General features: G+C 41.0%; 1 protein-coding gene and 1 long non-coding RNA gene across 5 annotated transcripts in view; one reads left to right on the plus strand and one right to left on the minus strand.

Moving 5' to 3' along the window:
• The window catches only part of HAPLN1 (hyaluronan and proteoglycan link protein 1), a 92,080-nt gene that overhangs the window by 39,445 nt on the left and 28,985 nt on the right, over nt 1-23,650 (minus strand). Inside the window, exons 2-3 of one of the 4 annotated variants that reach the window (XM_043515057.1) lie at nt 16,156-16,206; nt 927-1,050 (exon numbers count right to left, since the gene is read on the minus strand). In XM_043515057.1, coding sequence (XP_043370992.1) covers nt 927-1,023 — 97 coding nt within the window. In that variant the 5' untranslated portion in view covers nt 1,024-1,050; nt 16,156-16,206. Of the gene's footprint in view, nt 1-926; nt 1,051-1,659; nt 1,785-16,155; nt 16,394-23,650 lie in introns of those variants that run through there. The other 3 variants (XM_043515056.1, XM_038401149.2, XM_038401150.2) reach the window with 3 other exon arrangements.
• Nucleotides 301-14,827, plus strand: LOC122460341. Its single transcript, XR_006281595.1, has 3 exons — nt 301-466; nt 2,434-2,564; nt 12,821-14,827. It is a non-coding gene; the product is annotated as an uncharacterized LOC122460341 (long non-coding RNA).

A 23,650-nucleotide genomic window follows, 5' to 3' on the forward strand; every position in this document is an offset into this window, starting at 1 on the left:
TGTAAGTGCTCTGTACCTCTCGGTATCAAGCCCTAACTTGATATTTTACTTTTATAGGGAAGCTCAAATAACATAATTTGATGAGTAGTAAGAAAAGGCACAAAACTTTTTTTTTCTCTCTCTCTCTCTCCCTCACATATACACAGAGCAGTAAAACACCACATTTCTTAATTCTGCAAAATTTATATGTTAGAGCTATTATCTCAGCCAGTGCTAGTAAACATATAAATGAGGGAAGGCAAATCTCTGCCTGTCCTTATGGCATAAATGTCCTGGCTTTCCTCACACAGGATGACCCTCAACAAATGAAGCTGGGACTGAAAAAACAGCTGCATTATGCTGCAGCCTCAAATCCTGATACAGCTCTAAGCTTTAGGATTCGAATGAACCCAACAAGATTATGCAAAGGGGCAGTATAACTCTACACATTAATTAGAGCTATGTGGAAGGACATATTTATTTTGGGGTAAGCTACTTTTTCTGATGTTTGTGTTGCCTGATTCTGATTCACAGCCTTTCTCAGTAATAATCAGCCATTATCATAATCTGTGATGTGAAGATTTGGTATGAGCCAGCTTTAAATCATATTTATGCCACAATAAAGTAAAGATATTTAAATCTGCTGCAGTTGCTAATTACTTTAGACTGCATTCTATTTTTTTTAAATATGCTGACTTTTATTCACAAATTATTGCAATTATTGACTAACTGTTGTTAAAAGTAATCAATGCAACTTTCATTTTCCAAATTTCTTTCAGAGTATAATAATGCAATAGAACAGAAGAAAAAGGGCTCAATATTAACAGTGTAAAAAAAATGGTCAGTGCAGCAGTACTGAAAATTAAGGAACAATAAGCACAACATCATATCTCTGAAGAATATGAATGTATTGGTAATTTCTGTTGCATATATCTGTATTTCCTTACCTTGGATGTGAATAATTCTGTCATGCTCCAGAGTGTAGTTGCCAGTATGTTCAGCCCAGCAGACAGAAATCAGCACCAGAAAAAGTAGACTCTTCATTTTTTATAGCCAAAAGAATCTTCTTCACTGTGAGAGCATCACATACAAAAAGGCTTGTGAATTTTGGAAATCTTTAGTGTTGCACTGCACAACTTGTTACAGCCTGATCATGGTATAATGGGTCTATAAAATATTTAACCCTCTCTGCTGAAAAAGTTACAGTAGCTAGTATTTTAGACATGAAGACTGAAGCTTTTCTCATTAGAGTTACCTATATCCCGTTAAATGAAACTAGAAATCAAATAATATTTAACTCTATCTATGCAGAATTGCAAATATGAATATATACAAGTACACAAACATACACAAAATAAACTACTTGGAAGACCAAAGATAAGCAATAACTGTGCTTCTAAAAATGTTTTAGTGTACTTTTGGTTTTCCAAAATTACTCCATATTGGTCTATTAATGCAAGTAACAATGATCTAATCTATAACCATACACTGTATAATACAAATAAATAAAAATGAATCCTCAGCAAGTAAATGGTATTTTCATGGCTTTTGGCATTTTAGTCCAGGCTGCAAGTTAGCTTAGCAAACTGGGTGTTAAGTTTACTTGATCCAAACAGAAAAGATGACAGAATATTTGTCAGAGAGATCAGAAAAGATATATTTTATTTCAGATCCACTTACCATTTTAAAGAGTGCCTAAGTATACAGTGAAATGTTGGGAACCCTGCACAAAGTAGGTTAGAGTTGTATACGCTATCACTGCAGTTGCCCTGATTGATTTTTCATTCATTTCTACCTAGAATGCTGACGCACTAACTTAGTGTGCCAGGTAGGGTCTCTGCAGTCAGCAGAGCTGAGCGCTGCAGGGAAAATCTCTGCCAGCCTCAGAGTAATAATTAGGCAAATGAAGACCTGAAATAGATAACAGGGCATAAAATACCAGAGGTCTTTTGCAGAGGGTTTAAGCTAATGTACTTTTCATAGCAATCACTATTATAACACTGGATTCTCTAAATAAAGGAACATATTTTCAAACTTCGCCTTTCAAGAGACTAGGATTTTTTTTAAATAAATTTCAAATAATGAGAATGTTATGAATCACAACTACTTATGACATACTTAGTATATTCTTACTGAATATAACTTACTAATAGCGAAAACACATTTTATTTTCTTGTTTGCTTATATCAGAGCTAGACATGAGTCTGACCTCAAACCCCAGATCCAAACATCCCCAAATTTAGGGGGTGCTCATAGTCAGAACCCAGATCAAAATCTGAACTTTGCAAACAGTCTCTATCCCTAAAATACCCTAGCCCCTGGATTTAAACAAATTATTCATGAACACAAAGGTGCTTCAAATCCAGATCCAAATATATGATTTGAGCCTATGTCTCGTCACATGCTAACAAGCAAAAATTGAGCAATTGTGTGGCTATTTTTCCCCCATAATAGAACTTTCACGTCAGCACTGCTGCAGAATGCTGGGGACAAGAAAAAGGGCAGAATGTTAACAAACAGGTCCAACTGTCCATTGACCCTTACCTCTGACAAAGCTGAATCTTAGTGTTGTCATGGATTCTAGAGTGAGATGACTTTAAAGTTTGATTTTTGCTTTCTTTAATAATGTTTGATGCATTGGTTCAGTGATCTCTTGGATAACCTCTGCTGGAGTGGGTCCTATGTTTCCTGGCTGAATTTTTAAAGACGCTTTTCTCTGGTGAAACCAATAGGGAAAGACAGACAGCAATGTCATGCCACCTGCCCTGCCAATTGATGACTCCCAATGTATTGATAACATTCCCTCTAATACGTACGGGGGTGAAACTGGCCCATTCTGTCAGCAGGCATTGTACAAGTTTACCACAATAGCTCTACCAAGACATGTCAGCTAACCCACTATGGGCTTTTCTTAAGCAGAAAGTACCAGTCATGCAAAATTGCATGCTTGTGGACTAAGCCAGGATTTTAATGCATGTCTTCAGAGCCAGTCTCCCCTCACCCACACAAAAGAATGCTGCCAGCTATTCCGAGCTGAGAAATGGCCCATAAGGGGCGGTTGCAACCAGAACATAAATTAGAGAAACACTGAGGCTAACCTAATGTATGCTGAGAACTAGTCACATTCCTGAACTGGCTGTTACCAGGAGCACAAATATGGCTTCCATTTCTATTGATGTGCTTGGTACAGGAGCAAAGAATCAGGAATATCAGGGCCTAGATGTCCAGTAACATGACTCGCTTCTCATTTCCCCCTCTTAATCTCCCATCAGGTTGCATACCACAGTCATACCTTTTTTTTTTTTTCATGACTCTTCTCCATAATTTTTTTGGTCAGGCAGGCTTTGCACAACCGATCCTAGTGGCAGAGTGCAAGGCTAGGCCTGCGTATCTCAGTGGTAAGGAGCATCTTTTTCCCTCTGACTTCTAGTTAACATAGTTAACTTCTACAACAGAGCTGCAGACTCATGAGATTACTGAAGGTGCTGAAATTTTTCTCATAACCACATGAGAAACCGCAGGCAAGGAGGTAATTCAGGAATTAGAAGCTGAACTGCCTTCAGTCCCTACTGCTGGCCACTAGAAGCTGCTGTCTTACTTGCAGACAGCTGCATGCTCTTATCCTTCTCCAGCTTCATTATGGTGTAATAAGACTTGGGGCAATGTGATAATCCCAGTACCAACCGAGGACGTGGAGGAAGTGAAGTATGATGGGTGGGGAAGTCCTCCCCCATATTGTTGTGTTTATTTCAGGTTCAATTTGTATTCTGAAACATGTGCACATGAATAGGTGTCCAGATCTTTAGATTTAAGAGTTCAAAATGCAGAAATCACACACTAGGCCCAAAATGTGATTTTAAAACAAACAAAACCAAAAATGCTTGTGTATTTTATATTAATTTCTTGATTTTTTGGAGGCTCTATCTCATGATTTTTTATATGTTGAGGATGGCAGTGCTGTATCAGTTTTCTTAATGGAAATAATTTACAATAGGTCATTAAAAGGGTTTTCCAAAATGATTATGTTTAGAGGGGCTAGCCAACAAATGGTCAGTATACATGCCTGTGTGCGCATGCACGCATGTGCACACACACACACGCACACACACACACACACACACACACAGAGTTAGGATCTGTGTGTGTGCTTTTCCTGCTTCTGATCAAGTTTATCTCCTGCTAAGGTTACTATCCCTGCCAGGCTGACTTTGCCTTTCTAATGCACCAGAATTACACCACATTGTAGGGGGACTTTAAGATAGGTCCTGGGGGAGAATATATTAAGATGCCTTCACTAAAGATTCATCCTTCTCCCCTGAAAAAATCATGCAGCATCTTAATCTTGGGTCTGGCTGAGCTGTGATCAATGCAGGAATAAGTTGCAGCAGGGAAAAAGTGGCTATATATTTAGGGCTGCCGGGCGACAGTTCGACCTTCAGCATAAACTAGAGCTGCCTCAAGACTTCTCTAGTGTATCACCACCTACAATGGCCTTCAAGGTGCTGTTGTGGATATTGAGAATTTTGGAATCAAGGTGCATTCTGACCTCGCCCTTTATCATGGCCAGTTATTTGACACTCAGTGTTTTGTAGGTTTTCTAGAAACAATTAGCCAAAGCAATTTGCATCTTCCACTCTAGCCTCAAAACAAAAAAAACAAAAAAACAACAAAAAAAGTCAGTTTCTGCTTCTGCAGCAGTCCAGAAAGACTCCAGGAGTGAGATGATGGGTGTGAATATTTTTATATTAAAATGAATACAACTATGGCAGTCAGTGAATCTTGGGGAAAAATGATAATGGTTTTCTGGACTCAAGAAGTATGCACTAGTTTAGATTATTGTACTTTACATGATCTATTATTTTATTAGATAGGGATGCAAAAAGGCTGAGTATTTACTTTTAAAAATTATTATCAGACCTTAGTGTAATGATCAAGGACTAGACAACAAATTAATTTTTAGGGCTTACTTTGTGTTCAGTTTATAAATTCTCTCAATTTGCTTCCCCTTGGTGTAGTAGGAAATCATGATGTTCATCAACTAGAGTACATTTTGTTATATTTAAGTGGCCATTACTAATCTAGATTACTACTATCATTATTAATTGTATTTTTGGTAGCATAGTCTAAAAATCAGTAACATATCTTTATTCAGCAATTCCACCATTTATGTAAGAAATATTGTTTGAAGATGTATTCAAACATTGTGATGTATAAAGTGCAATGTTAACTAGTTATTTTCATAGGTTTAATTTTTTTCTGAAGAGATTATGATGTGCTATTCCAAATTATTTTTTCCTTAGTGAGAGAAGAAAGTTATCATGTTATTGCAGGAAGCCTGGAACACAATCATTTTACAAGGCAGTTCTCTGTCTCCATCTCTCATGATCACACCAATGATTCTGTGTTTGCACTACCACTCTGCCTGTATTAGATTGCAAAATGGAGGTAGAATAGCTTAAATGGTAAATCTTTTCCCTAGGTATGCACATGGAAGGGAACCTCTGTGCTTGTGTCTCACCTCACTTGTGTGATGACAGGTGCCTCAGACCCTGTGGAACCATCTCTATAGGCCTGAGGCTGCTCATCTGCGGAAGGAGAGGAATAGGGAGGTATGGCAAGGAGGACATTCATTACCACCCAGAATCCCATAGGAACCTCACAGCAGCAGAACTCCCACTTCATTATGTGTGTATGTGTGTGTGCCTGGGGGCTAGGCGGGCGCCAGAAGGAGGCAGAGGCAGAAGAAGGAATTGTGATAACGGCACTATGAGGAACTGGAGGAAAGCTGAAGTTCCTAAAGCTAATGCAGAGGCACAAGGTCTCTGAATGGATGGTCCTGACCTGATGTGGATTCCCCAGCGTTTGGGTCTAGACCTACCGCTTCTTCCACAAAGAATAATCTTTAGGAAACTGCATATGGGGAATCTCACAGTTTTCCGTTCCTGTGCTTTTAATATGGGAGTGCATGATTGACCCCCTGCATACATGTTTATCACCAGTGGGGCACCTTTTGGCCTTACATTTTTGAAGCACAGCGTCTAATAAGAAAATGTAACAGAACCCAGGCTTACTAACCAATTCCTCCCATTCCTTATGATTCCTTAATATCACTCTAAACTAGGCAAATGGTCTCACTATCCTGAACAAACTCAACAAACTTGAGTTCTGGCAGACAACTGGAGGCAGCAGGTCTAAGGACACCCTATTGCCTCCCTGGAGTGTTTAATCCCAGGAAACAGCAGCATGGATAAATGGGACAGAGAGGCATCCCTGAGGTAGCAGTTATGACTTTCTAGATTATAACCACCCCTTAAACTATGACTGAAAGCAAATAGGAAGTCAACAGAATGCTGAGCATTGGTGTTATGTACTCATAGTGGCTCACAGATACAAGCCATTGCATTCTGCTCTAACTCCTGAGTCCTTTAGCCCCCAAGTAGAGCAAGTTGCAGTATTCCTGCCTGGAGGTTACAAATGTGCTGATTGCTGTGGGAAGGTCTGCACCAGACAGGCATGGTTGCAGCCTCCTGGCCCATTGTAACAGGAAAATGCATTGCATGCCAAAGCTATTACCAGAGACTCTAAGAGCAACAATGTCTCAAAAATAATCCCAAAACCACAAGTGATTAGCAAAGCTCAGCTATATACCTCCAGTAGAAGGCATCTTCAACAAACCACGCTCAGTGCCACTTCCATCTTATCTGGTTTGAACCTAAGTCAGTTTGTTTCTACCTGTTTACACACCTCTGTCAGACACAAGGAAAGCAGAGTGACCACAGTTTCTAGGTTTGAGTAAATACACATATGGCTCTGAGTGTCTGCTATATAGCTAATACTGCAGGACCAAACATCTCACATTGTCCCTTGTGGCTGTACACACACATTGAACAGGAAAAGTGATAAGATGGGACCCTATATGGAAAACCAGTGGTCAATACTATCAAATGCAGATGATAGATTCAATAAAACCAACGTGGATACTTCAGGGGAAAAAGAAGATTGATGTTTTGGTGAGGGGAGAGGACAAGGCTCAGAGCTGACAGATCTCAGTGCTATTTCCAACTGTGTCACAAACTTCCTGTGTTAGCTTGGGCATGTCAGTGCTCTTTTCTATGTCTGTGCTTCCTCATCGTAAAATAGTAATAAGTGCCATAGAGATGCCTATTAATAAGAATAAATGCATACATTTCTAGGAGATGATAGCCAGCTACAGATAGCAACAGCACCTCAGTACTATCCCATGCCTACAACTAAACTGGTAGGTAATTGATAATGAAATAAAGATCAGCTAGAGCTGTGCTGATACCATCTTCTTAGCCGTGGTCTACACTACAAGTTTAGGTTGCATTTAACAGCATTAGATCAATTTAACCCTGCACCCGTCCACACAACAAAGTCATTTTTGTTGACTTAATGGGCTCTTAAAATCAATTTCTGTACTCCTCCCCGACGAGGGGATTAGTGCTGAAATCAACATCGCCAGGTTGAATTTGGGGTAGTGTGGATGCAATTCAACGGTATTGGCCTCTGGGAGCTATCCCAGAGTGCTCCATTGTGACCGCTCTGGACAGCACTCTCAACTCGGATGCACTGGCCAGGTAGACAGGGAAAGCCCTGCAAACTTTTGAATTTCATTTCCTGTTTGGCCTCAGTGACAAGTTGCAGGTGAGTACAGATCTCATCAGCACAGGTGACCATGGAGTCCCAGAATCACAAAAGAGCTCCTGCATGGACCGAACAGAGGTACTGGATCTGATCACCATATGGGGAGATGAATCTGTGCTATCAGAACTCCATTCCAAAAGACGAAATGCCAAAATATTTGAAAAAATCTCCAAGGGCATGAAGGACAGAGGCTATAACAGGGACCTGCAGCAGTGCCATATGAAACTTAAGGAGCTCAGGCAAGCTCCTTAATCTCCAAAAAACCAAAGAGGCAAACACCCACTTGGGGTCAGAGCCCCAGACATGCCACTTCTATGATGAGCTGCTTGCAATTCTAGGGGGTGCCCCTACAACTACCCCACACATGTACATGGACTCCTGCAAGGAAGTCTCATGCAACAGGGATGAGGATTTTGGGGACGAGGAAGTTGATAAGGAGAGGAAGGTTGATGATAGCGTGCACCAGGCAAGCGGAGAAACCGTTCTCCCTGACAGCCAGGAACTGTTTATCACCCTGGTGCCAATACCCTCCCAACCCGGGCTTCCGGACCTTTAAGGAGGAGAAGGCACCTCTGGTGAGTGTACCTTTGTAAATATAATACACAGTTTAAAAGCAAGCGTGTTTAATGATTAATTTGCCCTGAAGACTTGGGATGCATTCGCGGCCAGTACAGCTACTGGAAAAGTCTGTTAAAGTGTCTGGGGATGAAGCAGAAATCCTCCAGGGATATCTCAATGAAGCTCTCCTGGAGGTACTCCCAAAGCCTGTGCAAAAGGTTTCTGGAGAGGGCAGGCTTATTGCATCCTCCATGGTAGCACACTTTACCACGCCAGGCCAGTAGCACGTAGTCTGGAATCATTGCATAAGAAAGCATGGCAGCGTGTGGTCCCAGTGTTTGCTAGCATTCAAGCAACGTCTGTTCTTTATCTCTCTGTATTATCCTCAGAAGAGTGATATCATTCATAGTCCGACCTGGTTGAAATAGGGGAATTTTATTAAGGGGACATCAGAGATAGCCGTTCCTGCTGGACTATTTGCCTGTGGCTGAAAAGAAACCATCCTTGCTGTTAGCCACGCGCTGGGGGGAGGGGTGAAGCAATCATCTCAGAGAATTGGGAGTGTGTGTATGGGGGGAAGGGGTTTAGTTGGGTTTGTGTTGCATGTTAACCTGAAAACATCAGCCCCTCCTTTTAAATGGCCAATGTGTCTTTTTCAATTTTAATCTCCCTTTTTTCCTTGCACAGCTGCAAATGTTTCAATGCTGCGACTAGCATCTCCGACCCAGAGGCTAGCGCAAATAAGAAGGTGAAAAAAACGCACTCGTGATGAAATGTTCTCTGAGCTCATGCAGTCCACCCAAACTGAAAGAGCTAGCAGAATGCGTGGAGGCAGACAATGGCTGAGTCCAGGAAAGCACAAAATGAACGCTGGACAGGAGGGACGCATGAGAGGATAGATGGCTGGAGCAACAGGAGAGGTGGCAGCAGCATGATGAAAGGAGGCAGAATGCAATGCTGAGGCTACTGGAGGATCAAACTGATATGCTCCAGCGTATGGTTGAGGTGCAGAAAAGGCACAGACTGCCCTGCAGCCCCTGTGTAATCAACCGCCCTCCTCCCCAAGTTCCATAGCCTCCTCACCCAGACTCCCAAGAAAGTGGAAGGGGGAGCCCTCTGGGCACCCAACCCCTCCACCCCAGAGCACTGCCCAAGCAACAGAAGGCTGGCATTCAATAAGTTTTGAAGTGCAGTGTGGCCTTGTCCTTCCCTACCCCACCTGGTGCTTCCCTATTCCCCCACCCCCACCTCCGAAAGTCAACGCTAGCCTCAGTACTGTGGATACATTCTGCAGACTTAATGCGCTTAGTGGGGGCACACACAATCGACTGTATAAAATCGCTTTCTAAAAAATCGACTTCTATTAATTTGACCTAATTTCGTAGTGTAGACATACCCTTAGTAACCTTCCCTAAAAATAGAAGGATAGAGACTGGGCAGTAAATGTCAAGGATATTAAGCAATAGGTTTTTTTTTCTAGAGCCTGTGCAGCTATACTTCCTCTTTAAGGGCAGCTGGCACCCTCTCTTCATAAAGCTAACAATCCTTCTTATCATGGTCTTTACCATTTACTAGGGCAAGGGTATTCAGGTAACAGGATACAATTCCACCAACATGTCTAAGACCTCATTTAGCAAAACTGAATTAAACTCAGCCAGAGAATTTGGTATATTTCTAATTTCTTGCCTGATACTGCCCTCTCAATTGCTAGCTAAATCAGCCTAGATCCAATCTTCGTTGCATCAAAAATAGACAGAGAAATTCCTCGCCGTGAGAACACCTTGCTGCGCAGCAGAGATCAGGCTGGTCAGGATCAGCAGGCTGTCCACCACTCTGAACAGTTGGTGGGATGGGATTTTGCTGATGCTCTGGCAAAGGAAAAGAATGATTGATTTGCCTCTCATAACCACAGAATAGGAATGTAAAAATGCTCTAATCTATGATGTGGTCATTCTGAATCAAAACAAGTTTTCCACTGGATTCTCCCTTGCCACTTTGTTAGTCTTAGATAATTTGCAAACTTGTGAGGAGGTGGGACATGTAAGTGCCAGCCTGCCAGTGTTTGTGGATAACAAGTTGCCATAATAGTCCTCTAATCATTGACAAAATAGCTCAATGAAAATGCAAAATGACTCCTCAGAGATAGCTGAAACCCCCTTTACCTCTATTGGTCCTCCAGCAAGAAGGCAAATAAATTGCTTTCAGGTTGAGGGAAATATCTGAAGTGTCTCTGCAGTGACTTAGGATAGATGAGTTTTATTTTGAACGCACAGGGACCCATATTTGACCATCATCTGAAACTGGAAGTCCACACTTAGCATAGATTAGAACTGGCTTTTTATTTTTTAATCACTGACCTATTTGGAGGCTGTCAGGTTTTTTTCTTCCAATTGTGGACCTTACAACAATGATTCATGCATTCACAACCTTGAAGACAGATTACAAATATTTTGGGACCATCCTGGAAAATAATAACTCATAGACTCCAGCTAATATAAAATGGTACACTATGAATATACAAGGGTTTCATGCATGAAAATCAAGGAGGATCATACTCTGCAAGCTATAGGGCAGGGTTTGGCAACCTTTGGCCTGCGGCTGGCCAGGCCAGGCCAATGGAGGCTGCAGGAAGGGCAGCCAGCACATCCCTTGGCCCACACCGCTTTCTGCAATCCCTATTGGCCTGGAACGGTGAACCGCGGCCACGGGGAGCGTGATCGGCCGAACCTGCAGACACTGCAGGTAAACAAACCGTCCTGGCCCACCAGAAGCTTTCCCTGGCAGGCTGCGGGCCAAAGGTTGCCGATCCCTGCTATAGGGGCTGCCTGTAATTCAAACATTGTAGTTCAAGATCTATATTTAGTACATAAAGCCTTAACCTTAAACAATATTGGCTCAATCTATATAAGTTATTGTTTGGTGTCTCACCTCTCGTTAGGGTGCTTGTCCTCAGCAAATTGGAACCAATGACAGACCCGTGTTATATTTTTGAGAGGAAAGGAGTCAGGGCCTTCAGAAGTGATCCTCCTTCAAATATAACATGATATAACAGTAATTTGTGTATTATTCATATATTTGAGAGAAGCAAGGTCAAATATGATAGGGAGCCAGGAACTCTTATGTTTTCAACCTGGTGCTAAGATTGATTCAGAATATGCTTATACTGTGATTTAATTGCTACTCTATTTTGCCATCAAGAGCCTTGGATAGGTATCTTTTTACTAATATTTACATTAAAATAAAATAAATAAATATCTTTGGGCAAGTCATTTAGGCAAAAATGTTGGCACTTGTGCTAAAAGTGCGACACCTAAACACATATTTAGACAACTGAATGAGTGGCCTCGTTTGAAAAGGTGCTCAGCAACTACTGAAGTCAATGAAATTTGTGGGTGTTCAGCAACACTGAAAATCAGACCACTTATTTAGGCACTTAGATGTAGATTTAGGGGGAGATTTTCAAAGTCACAAAGACAGATGTCCGGTGCCCACTGAAAGCCAACAGGAGCTGAGTGCCTAGCTTCCAAAATCTCCTCCTGAGGTGCCTAATTTTAGTTATCTGTGTTTCAAAATATTAGATTCATAGTACCATAGGGTAAGAAGGGACCACAAATGTCATCTAGTCCAACCCCCTTCCAAGATGCAGGATTTGTCATTAATCTCCAAAAAGAGAAAAGGAGTACTTGTGGCACCTTAGAGACTAACAAATTTATTTGAGCATAAGCTTTCGTGAGCTACAGCTCACTTCATCAGTATACTCTAATAAATTTGTTAGTCTCTAAGGTGCCACAAGTACTCCTTTTCTTTTGTGGATACAGACTAACACTAGACTACTCTGAAACCTGTCATTAATCTTTGTGTCCAAGATTTCTTGTCTGGCCAATGTGGCTGAACGTTTCAAAACCTTGTGCCTAAAATTAGGCACTTAGGTTTATATTTAGGTTCTTAGCAGAAGGGCCTAATTTCCAGAAGTGCTGAGCACACACAGCACCCACTGAAATCCAGTGTGAACTATGGGGTTTCCAACACCTCCAAGCTTCAAGCCACTCAGTTAAGAACCTAAATATGAATTTACCCATCTACATTTGAAAGTTTGAGCTGACAATAAATTACTTTCACCTACAGGAGGAGGAGGATTGTGAGGATTAATTCATGAATGATTGTAAAGAGCCTTGAAGAGAGTAAGCAGTATATAAGTGCTAAGCATTTTCATTGGTACGTTTTCCTCAACTGGGTACTTTCATTTCCATAGTTTGTACTATTTGTATATATTTATGATATTGTCAGACACCCAAGAACCTTAAGGCATGGGATGACTTTAAATAGTCATTTAATATTTATTTTAAATTTAAAATGAAGGACTAGATGAGAAAGAGGAATAATAAAGAAGAACTGTGTTGCCATAGTCAATGGCTTACATTTGTATAGCATCTCTATTATTACCAATTACACTTTTAAATGCACAGGTCATAATTCTGGCACTGTTTCTCATTAAAATGAAGCATTCATTTGACAGCCCTGGGCATGCTTTATGTGTTCAGCAAGAAATAATTCTTGTGTAGCTTGATGATTTCTCCCTGTGTCATTAAGTAACAGCATTCTCATCTTGTCTCCCTAGGGTTTATCTTGTATGAGTATCCTTGTCTTCCAATGGCATGACAAAGAGAATAAAGGGGAGGATGGACAAAGACGAAGAAAGGATAAAAGAGTATGACAGGAAATATGATGAGGAAGCAGCTCTTCCTTTTTGATTCAAATGCTTTTACTGTTTGTAAGCCAACATTTTGGTACATTTGTTTTTATAAGTCAATTTCCATTACACAATGATCACTATATGTTTTTCCTTCAGCTATCTCTGGTCTATGTGTCTTCATATAAGAAGAAAATGTATGGCCTGATTATGCTCTTATTTGCACTAGTGTAAATCAGCAGTAACTCCTGGAGACACTGGAGATATACTGATGTCAAGCTGGTGTAAGCTCAAAGAGAATAGGTTTCTTGCATTTAGACTGTTAGTACTGCATATGCAAGTGTCATGAAAGTGCAACTAGAGTAGGCATCATAACATAATCCCTCCGGATGCTCTACTCACGGAATTTCTCAATGAGCTCAGCAGGAGTTCTACAGTAGAGTACAGGTATGATTGGACAGGCTCATGACATTTACTGTGACAATGCATATATTGATGCCATAGGCAGGTATAGCTGCAAGAGACTTCCAGTGCCTGCACATTGACTGGGATTTTCAAAAGAGCCTAAGGAAGTTAGGTTCCTAACTCACATTGAAAGTTTATGGAAACTGGTGCCTGATTCCCTCAGGTCCTTTAGAAACTGCCAGGCCTGATGTATTAAAGCATTGGTTGTGTTCTTTGTGGGCTTGTATTTACATGCTCATAACTTTTGAACAAATTCTTCTTTTGGACGTGGTTATTCTCAATCCAATTTCCAGTCCAAACTTTCATGCTTCTTCTAAGCTGAATGGTGAATTTTTGTTGGGAAGTTTACTTATAAACCACAACTGTTTGTGAATTGTATGACAGTGAAAAATCAGATTATTCTTCTGCTGTGAAAAAGATTTAAAGGTTTAGTTTTTATGCCTGGTGGGAGGGTACTCATCCAAAGCAGGAGAAGGAGAGGGAGGAGACTACGTATTTGATCCAAAGCCCCGTGAAGTGAATAGAAAGATTCCCATTGATTTCACTGGCTTTGGATCAGGCCCTGTGGGAGTGTTTCCCAAAATGTGAGTCAGGACTCCAAATGGGGTTGTGCCATCAGCAGATGGGGTCATGGAGATCCATAGTCTATGAAGGATGTCATTTTGCTCTGCATAGCATGAACTCGCATGTATGGTATGTGTGTGTGTGAGGTCATGATGCCAGGAGGATGGCATTTTGCTCTACAAAATGGCATCCTCCATGTGGTGTGACATTGTACATATGCTGTGTGCACTGTCATACTATGTGTAGGATGCCATTTTGCTCTTCAAAATGGTGTCATCCATGCTGTCTGAGATTCTGGCAGGAAATACTTCATTAAAATGGGCTCATGCCAGCAAAAGTTTGAGAACCCCTGATATATGGGTAGGGAGGATGTGGACTGATGGCAAAGGAGGGAGAGAAGAAACTCAGCTCACATCGTTCACCTTCAATGTACTGTGTTCATCTTAAGGGTTCTAAGGATTAAAGCAGATATGTAACTGCTTAACTGTAAGCCATATACCTAGATCCAGCTGACCTTTGTTAGGTACAAGAACCAGGGTGGCAAGCGAAAGGTCAAAGCCACCTTTCTGGTTTCCTGATCCTTGGCCTGAATGGGAGCTGAACTGATCTGCAGCATAATTCAGAGCAGCCTAAGGGCTACTCTAACTTACACTGGCTAGAGCATCCTTTCAGGACCTCTCCTTTGGCTGGGAAACACCTGCATACAGTGTAATATGGTTCCACCCCTCAAACCTCCTGTGATGCTTTCACCTACATACAAATACTCCTCCTTCCCCCTCCCTTTCCTGACTGAGCAGGGCAGAGAGCAGGTGGCAAAGTCTTACAAGTTTTACAAAGCCCAGGTCTTGCATAGTTTCCATCAGGAAAAATGGCTATTAATAGCTGGGAAAAATAATTTTCCATATTTAAAAAAAAATACTTTCCTCTGCTGCAAAATAAAACAAAAGTTTCCTTTCTGGAGACATGCCAGAAATCTATGCACTCAAGAGGAATTAGTGATAAGCAGGAACATACCTACTCTATATATACACGTGCATAAAGACGTGCTGCCAAACATACTGAAGAATAGCAACTTGTAGTAAGAAATTATTTCATAGACAGCTCAGTCTTCTAAAGAAATAGTAATGGTAATACAATAAATCTGCTGCAAAACATATTTTAAAAGTGTGTATTTCTTTAAACTGCTGTACACGTTGCATGGGCAAATTTCTATTGAAGCATCACTTAAATAAACATTTTAATTTCACAAACATACTTGTGTTCATGAAACATCTGCTTCTTACTGCCGTGATACATAGTTTCATTTGGACATACCACAATAAGAATTATATGTGTATATCTGAATGAAAGCCACATATGGATTAACTGTAAAACACAATCTGATGTTCTTTAACAGTATTTTTTCATTGAAACTACAAGAAAATACTTTCTACTGAGATCTGTTACTGTAACCGGAAGAAAGGATGGTCCAGAGGCTACAATATGATCTTAGAACTTGTGTTCCTGCTCTGCTACAGACTTGCTCTGCTTTAGACTTTCTGTGAGACTTTGGGCAAGTCACTTAGATTCTCTGGGCCTCAGTTCAGAACCCATAAAATGGGGATAACAGTGCTTTCCTACCTCCAGGAGTGTTATGAGGATAAATAGATTAAAGACTGTGAGGTGTTCCAATACTGTGTTTATGGGAGAGGGGGATATAAGTAACTAAGATAGATGAAAGGGAAGGGGGACTTTTCCACATCAATTATAACTAAAAACAGCAGATTTTGTTTTTCCTGAGGCACCATGCAGTGTGTGTGTGTGTATACATATATTTCTTCAGAAAAAACATTTTCTTTCATTTCTAATATGTTTTCTTCAGAATGTAGGGAGATGGATACTGAGAAATATTCTGGAAAACATGAGTCATATAATTGTTTAGTTAACTTTTCTTTAGATAAATTATGTTGGAAACAGATAAAGAACATTGCTGAGAACATGGATTTGTGACAAATAGTCTTCATTTGCCTAAAAGTAAAAAAAACCCTTTCAAAGTCTATTGCTAAACTTTGTGTCTTCAGTATTGTGTACAAATTAATATTTTAACAGTTCCAACAGCATAAACATCTAATGAGAATATCATGAAATCATCATAGTACAGTCTGAAAGCAATTCTATGATCTAATTCAATATTTCTTGTAAAGTAAGTATCAGACTCATAGAATTACTATAAAAATAAAACTTAGCTGACTTACAGATATGGTAACAAGCAGGTAACTTCCACAGACTCTCCAGTCAGTCAGAGTCTGCAAAGATGCAGATGATCAGGCTATGATATCCCAAACTGTGAATGACTAACTCAGATATTATAGATGTAGACAGATAGCAATTATAATTCTATAGTTTGATATAGTTAACTCAAGGTAAAGTCCTTGATTACAGTAGGATAATTAATCCTCACTAAAAGCAGAAACTTTCTCTGTTTCTCCTTTTGTTGCAATCCCCAACTCTTCTGACTGTCATAAATAAGACATGTTCCAAGATGCAGAATGAGGTTGCGTATTACTCCATATCCTATTTCAAAACATGATCTTATCCACAATTCAGACTCATTGGTTAAAAAGTAACAAAGGCATTAGGTATTCTATTTAAGCTTTCCTAAAACACTTGCAATCTTTCAGCTGATGTTTACTCTTTGTTCAATGAAATTTGAAACACTTTTACCTACTGTGCTTGGATTACCTACAGATGTTGGAATACACATGATGCCATCATTTACAAGTCTTTTAAAAGATGCAGAATCATTGCTTTCTCTTAGAATTAGTCTCCTGAAAGCATACATCAACAGTTTAAGGCTGGCTTGCAAACCTTTGTAACTTTACTAAATAGACTTAATACTGGAAGTGGGAGTGTTGTTATTCCTGATTCAAACAAGTAAATATCTGCAAGATACAAATGAATGCAGGCACACATGGCTGGTCTAATGGTTTGGCTCTTGCAATGGAAGATTTGCATAAATTATGCTCAAAACATGATGATGCATCTTACATCGCTTCTGAGAGCACCACTAATGATATGCATAGAACAGAATAGGGTTGCCAACTTTCTAATCACACAAAAATGAACACTCATGACCCCCCACTCCTCCGAAGACCTCACCGGTGCCATGAGTCCCCACCTCCAGTTCACTCCATCTCCCCTCCCTCCGTCAGTCACTCTCCCCCACCCTCCTTCATTTTCACCAGGTTGGGGCAGGGCATTGGGGTGCAGGAGGGGGTGAGGCATCTGGCTGGGGGTGTGGGCTCTGGGGTGGGGCTTGGGATGAGGTGTTTGATGGGCAGGGGAAGCGCTGGGCTGGGGCTGAGGGGTTCACAGTGTGGGAGAGGGCTCAGGGCTGGGACAGGGGTTGGGGTGCAGGAGGGAGTTTTGGAATGGGGCTGAGGGGTTCGGAGTGTGAAAGGGGGCTCAGCTCTGGGGCAAGGAGTTGGGATGTGGGAGGGGGTGCAGACTCTGGCTGGGGGTGTGAGCTCTGTGGTGGGGTCAGGGACGAGGGGGCTCAGAGCTGCGACAGGGGGTTGGTTGGCAGGAGGGGTTGCAGGCTTCGGGAGGGAGTTTGGGTGTGGAGTGGGCTCAGGGCTGGGGCAGGGGGTTAAGGTGCGGGGGGGGGATGAGGGCTCCAGCTGGGGGTGTAGGTTCTGGGATGGGGCTTGGGATGAAGTGTTTGAGGTGCAGGAGGGGGCTCTGGGCTGGGGCTGAGGGGTTTACAGTGTGGGAGGAGGCTCAGGGCTGGGACAAGGGTTGGGGTGCAAGAGGTGTGAGGGCTCTGGGAGGAAGTTAGAGTACGGTAGGGGGTTCAGGGTGTGGGCTCCGACCAGCAGCGCTTACTTCAGGTGGCTTCCAGAAGCGGCCGGCATGTCCGGCTCCTAGGCAGAGGGGCCAGAGTGCTCTGCACACTGTCTGTGCCTGCAGGCGCCGCCCCCGCAGATCCCATTGGCCACAGTTCTTGGCCAGTGGGAGCTGCAGAGCCGGAGCTGAGGGCAGGGGCAGCTCATGGAGTCCCTGTGACCGCCCCTGTGCCTAAGAACCAGACATGCCAGCCACTTCTGGGAGCTGCACAGAACCTGGGCAAGCAGAGAGCCTGCCTTAGCCCCTCTGCACTGCTGACTGGAGTTTTAGCGGCTCGGTCAGCAGTGCTGACCGAAGCTGCCAGGGTCCCTTTTTGAACAGGCATTCAGGTCGAAAACTGGCAACCCTAGAACTGCAATACAAAATCTTCATAAACTGTCTGTCTTCCTAGCTATTGATATGCACAATAGCTTTACTGACTTGGGGATCTAGGATGGTTTTAAAAGGAAAGGAAAACAGCAGCCCAAAGTTAAAGGGTGGGAAACTTACCACTACCAGACTACTCAAACTAACTTAACATCCTTTGTCATTGCCTTGAAAAGGTAGATACCACAGCATGTCTTAGGTCAAGGACAAGAGAGAAATACTGTGAAAGTTCTGACTCATCAAACCCTCCCCACACATACTATTTTTATAGCGGATTAATACAATATTTATGGGTAATTTCTCAATGAATAGAAAAATGCAGAACTAAGGTTAATTAAAGAATGTGTAGCCATTTGATAATGCCATAATAAGATACCTTGGGAAGTAAAACTCTCTAACTTGCTTAAACAAAATAGAATACAAAAACCATAGCTCACGTTGTCTAGTACAAAAGCAAAGTTATAGCACCATTTAGCTTCAGTGTGAAATATTGTCAAGGTTACTGAAGTGTGGCTGGAAAATCTATATTCAGGACCCCCCTTGATTCTGTGTTACAAAAATAAGTGACGCTATAATGATCCACCAGGAAATGGAATATGTGGGAAGCCACAGAAAGTGCAGAGTTGATGGGAACTCACCATCTGATAGAGAGATTGGGAGAACAATAGTCAAAAGCCAGGCTCTGAGTTGTGGTGTATGGCTCCAAACTGATGATTTTTAGGATGGATGCCATGGGTAATTGGAGTTTCCTGAATAACAATAAAGAAAAGGAGTATTTGTGGCATCTTAGAGACTAACAAATTTATTTGAGCATAAGCTTTCGTGAGCTACAGCTCACTTCATCGGATGCATTCGGTGGAAAATACAGTGGGATTTACATACACACACAGAGAACATGAAACAATGGGTTTTATCATACACACTGTAAGGAGAGTGATCACTTAAGATGAGATATTACCAGCAGGAAGGGGTGGGGAGGAAAACCTTTTATGGTGATAATCAAGGTGGGCCATTTCCAGCAGTTAACAAGAATGTCTGAGGAACAGTGGGGGATGGGGTGGGGGGGAGAAATAACATGGGGAAATAGTTTTACTTTGTGTAATGACCCATCCACTCCCAGTCTCTATTCAAGCCTAAGTTAATTGTATCCAGTTTGCAAATTAATTCCAATTCAGCAGTCTCTCGTTGGAGTCTGTTTTTGAAGTTTTTTTGTTGAAGGATAGCCACTCTCAGGTCTGTAATCGAATGACCAGAGAGATTGAAGTGTTCTCCGACTGGTTTTTGAATGTTATAATTCTTGATGTCTGATTTGTGTCCATTTATTCTTTTACGTAGAGATTGTCCAGTTTGACCAATGTACATGGCAGAGGGGCATTGCTGGCACATGATGGCATATATCACATTGATAGATGCGCAGGTGAATGAGCCTCTGATAGTGTGGCTGATGTGATTAGGCCTATGATGGTGTCCCCTGAATAAATATGTGGACAGAGTTGGCAACGGACTTTGTTGCAAGGATAGGTTCCTGGATTAGTGGTTCTGTTGTGTGGTGTATGGTTGCTGGTGAGTATTTGCTTCAGGTTGGGGGGCTGTCTGTAAGCAAGGACTGGCCTGTCTCCCAAGATCTGTGAGAGTGATGGGTCATCCTTCAGGATAGATTGTAGATCCTTGATGATGCGTTGGAGAGGTTTTAGTTGGGGGCTGAAGATGATGGCTAGTGGCGTTCTGTTATTTTCTTTGTTGGGCCTGTCCTGTAGTAGGTGACTTCTGGTACTCTTCTGGCTCTGTCAATCTGTTTCTTCACTTCAGCAGGTGGGTATTGTAGTTGTAAGAATACATGATAGAGATCTTGCAGATGTTTGTCTCTGTCTGAGGGGTTGGAGCAAATGCGGTTATATCGTAGAGCTTGGCTGTAGACAATGGATTGTGTGGTGTGATCTGGATGAAAGCTAGAGGCATATAGGTAGGAATAGTGGTCAGTAGGTTTCCGATATAGAGTGCTGTTTATGTGACCATCGCTTATTAGCACCATAGTGTCCAGGAAGTGGATCTCTTGTGTGGACTGGTCCAGGCTGAGCTTGAGGGTGGGATGGAAATTGTTGAAATCATGGTGGAATTCCTCAAGGGCTTCTTTTTCAGTGTCCAGATGATGAAGATGTCATCAATGTAACGCAAGTAGAGTAGGGGCATTAGGGGACAAGAGCTGAGGAAGCGTTGTTCTAAGTCAGCCATAAAAATGTTGGCATACTGTGGGGCCATGCGGGTACCCATTGCAGTGCCGCTGATTTGAAGGTATACATTGTCCCCAAATGTGAAATAGTTATGGGTGAGGACAAAGTCACAAACTTCAGCCACCAGGTTAGCCGTGACATTATAGGGGATACTGTTCCTGACAGCTTGTAGTCATCTTGTAGGGCCTAATCACATCAGCCACACTATCAGAGGCTCATTCACCTGCGCATCTACCAGTGTGATATATGCCATCATTTGCCAGCAATGCCCCTCTGCCATGTACATTGGTCAAACTGGACAGTCTCTACGTAAAAGAATAAATGGACACAAATCAGACATCAAGAATTATAACATTCAAAAACCAGTCGGAGAACACTTCAATCTCTCTCATACAGTGTGTATGATAAAATCTCCCCACTGTATTTTCCACTGAATGCATCCGATGAAGTGAGCTGTAGCTCATGAAAGCTTATGCTCAAATAAATTTGTTAGTCTCTAAGGTGCCACAAGTACTCCTGGTATCACTCTGGTGGATTTATTTTATATGTCATCTGTTCAACGGTCTTTTGGTAGCATTGTTTGTCATTTTAAATTTACTGAAAAAGTCGTGTGCAGCAGGCATATAAATATACAGTAAACATTTTTGCATAAATTAGTAGTGATTTTTGTGATATATCCAGAGTGATTGGAAAATGGCCAACATCATCCTTAGGTCATTTTAAGAAAAAAATGTTTCTATGAACACGTGTCCTAAAATTTTTCCTAAGGGAGCTACAGTCTCTTCAAGGAGGTGATAAATGAAATTATGTCTGTGTGTTAGCATTAGTATGTGCTACCAGATTACATTATTCAAAATTATTTAAACCGTAAGCATCCCAAACTGGCGGTTGGTCATTTTTATTTCATATTTCAAGAAAGACTTGTCGTCGACTGCCCCTGGCTACAAGTGTAATATTATGTTCCATAATAAGTTAATACATTTTGGTTATTATTTATTATTACATTTAAAATTTATGGTTCCAAAGTTGAAAAATAAGTAATAAGTAAAATTGTTTGTATCATTCTAAGCATCTAAGCAGATTAAAATTTTTAAACAGTTTTCTCAAAAATGGTTAATTATAAAAAATAAATTAAGAGTATTATTGTAATGCATGTTTCAGCATCAAATCATATTCCAGGGTTGTATCTGTTAAATAGTCAAAGATTTAAAAAATATTAAATAAAATTTGCCCAGTCCTCCCAGTTCATGATGCCTGTAGTTTAAATAATTTTATTTGAATGATAGAACATGGGAAATAAACTTTAATGGGAAAGCTGCTTCAAATTGCAAGCACAGTCCTTTTAGTAAAGAGGGACAAATTTTCAGAAATATGTTTTTCCTTCATCAGGCTGGCAACATTATACAAGATAAAACCTGTTATTTGCTCTATCTTGTACAATCTATTCAGGCTGATGAAGGAAAAACATATTTCCCCAAATTTGCTCTCTTTACTAAAAGGACTGTGCTTGCAATTTGAAGCCACTTTCCCGTTAAAGTTTATTTTCAACCTTGTAACATGTAGCCTCGTTACTTCCCAACAATTAATGTTGTAGAACAGCGATAGCATATACTATTGCTATGGTACAAACCAAATTTTATTGATATATCTATATTAAAGCGTTTTTGAGATAAAATATTTCGAATATTTTACAGCAAAATTTCATTAGAAAAACTAATTTGCAATTTATAAATAAAAATTTATATTAATTATGTATATTAAAAATACTTCTTACTTCATTAAAACTGCAAGAAACATGTTAAAATGTTAAAATATACTTTAATACTACTACTAATAATAATAATAATAGTAAAAAGAAAATGCAATCATTTTTGTCCAGAAAATCCAAAATAAATTCTAAGTACCTTAAGTGGTTAAGCTATCACAAGCAGGTACATTAGAAAAAAATGTAATGCTTTTGTTCATTGCTTTTTGAAGATCATAACAAGAAATATTTGGATATGGTAGCAGCACAAGAAGATTTGGCCATGGCTTCAAAAAAAAAATCAAATCAGTCCCTCATGATTGATAGCCGATTTACAGAAAAGGATCTCAGTGACGTCTCTATTTTTGAATTTGAAAAGCCCAAATCTGGGCTTTTGGGAAAAGCAAAGAAGAAATCGGCAACGTGCAAGGTGGAAAAGGAAGTGAATGGCGAGCTCAAACCATGCAGCTTCAAGACAAGTGAAGCAAGTGCCGTGAAAAGTTTCAACCTTTGTCGGCATGTAAAATGTAACCATCCTGAAAACTATGTGGCTCTGGTTACAAAAAAGGACCAGGAAGATGAGGCAAAACAGAAAGCTGACGTGGCTAAACAACGTTCATCTGGCTCTTTGAAAACTCCTGGAGAAAAGATTTTTTGCAGAGCTTCATCTAAAGAGAAACCCAAAACTGAGGAAACAAAACTTGACTCATATTTGAAGTCCTCAAAAGTTACAGTCACCATGGATGCCAATACTTTCTGTGAAGGGCTGATGGAAATGGTTTGCTTGAGTTTGACACCGCTCACTACCATTAGGCTAAAGAACAAAGAATTCCAAAAAATTGCAGGTGAAATGGGTCGGCAGCTTGGCGTTTCGACGGGGCACAATGCGGTTCATCAGTTAGTTGTCAGCACAGCTGAGTCTGGTTGTGAAGAGCTCAGGACAGCTTTAGAGCAAAAATTGTGCTACCTGAAAATGGATACGGCAACCCGTGGAAACAGCAATTTCCTTGCAATCAATGCTCAGTACTATGAAGAAGGAAAAGATAAAGCTGTGGTAAAAACCTTGGACATAATCGACACTGAAGGGCATCACAATTCTTTGTACGTGAAAAGTCAAGTAAAAGCTATTTTAGAAAAATTTGGGATCAGTGAAATGCAGGTGCTGAGCATCTGTGTTGACAATCCATCAGACATGACATGTGCCGTCAAAAATTTCAGCGAGGACAATGAAACCATTTCTACCTCTGAGAACAGGGATATGGATAGAACTGAAGCTATTTTGCCTGATGAAGGAACTAAAGGAATGGATGAAATCAAAATCAACATGGATGCTGCTGCGCAATGGGTTAATGACCCTAGCCTCATACTTCCAACATGGCTTCATGAGGACAACTCAAAAGTCCAACTGATGAGATGTGGTATTCACACTCTTCAGTTGGCAATCTGGGATGGACTGAACAAAGAACATGCGAAGAAATTTCTGGCAAAAATTCAAGAAGTCAT

This window comes from Dermochelys coriacea, chromosome 5 (assembly GCF_009764565.3).
Source record: "Dermochelys coriacea isolate rDerCor1 chromosome 5, rDerCor1.pri.v4, whole genome shotgun sequence".
Classification (NCBI taxonomy): Eukaryota; Metazoa; Chordata; order Testudines; family Dermochelyidae; genus Dermochelys; species Dermochelys coriacea.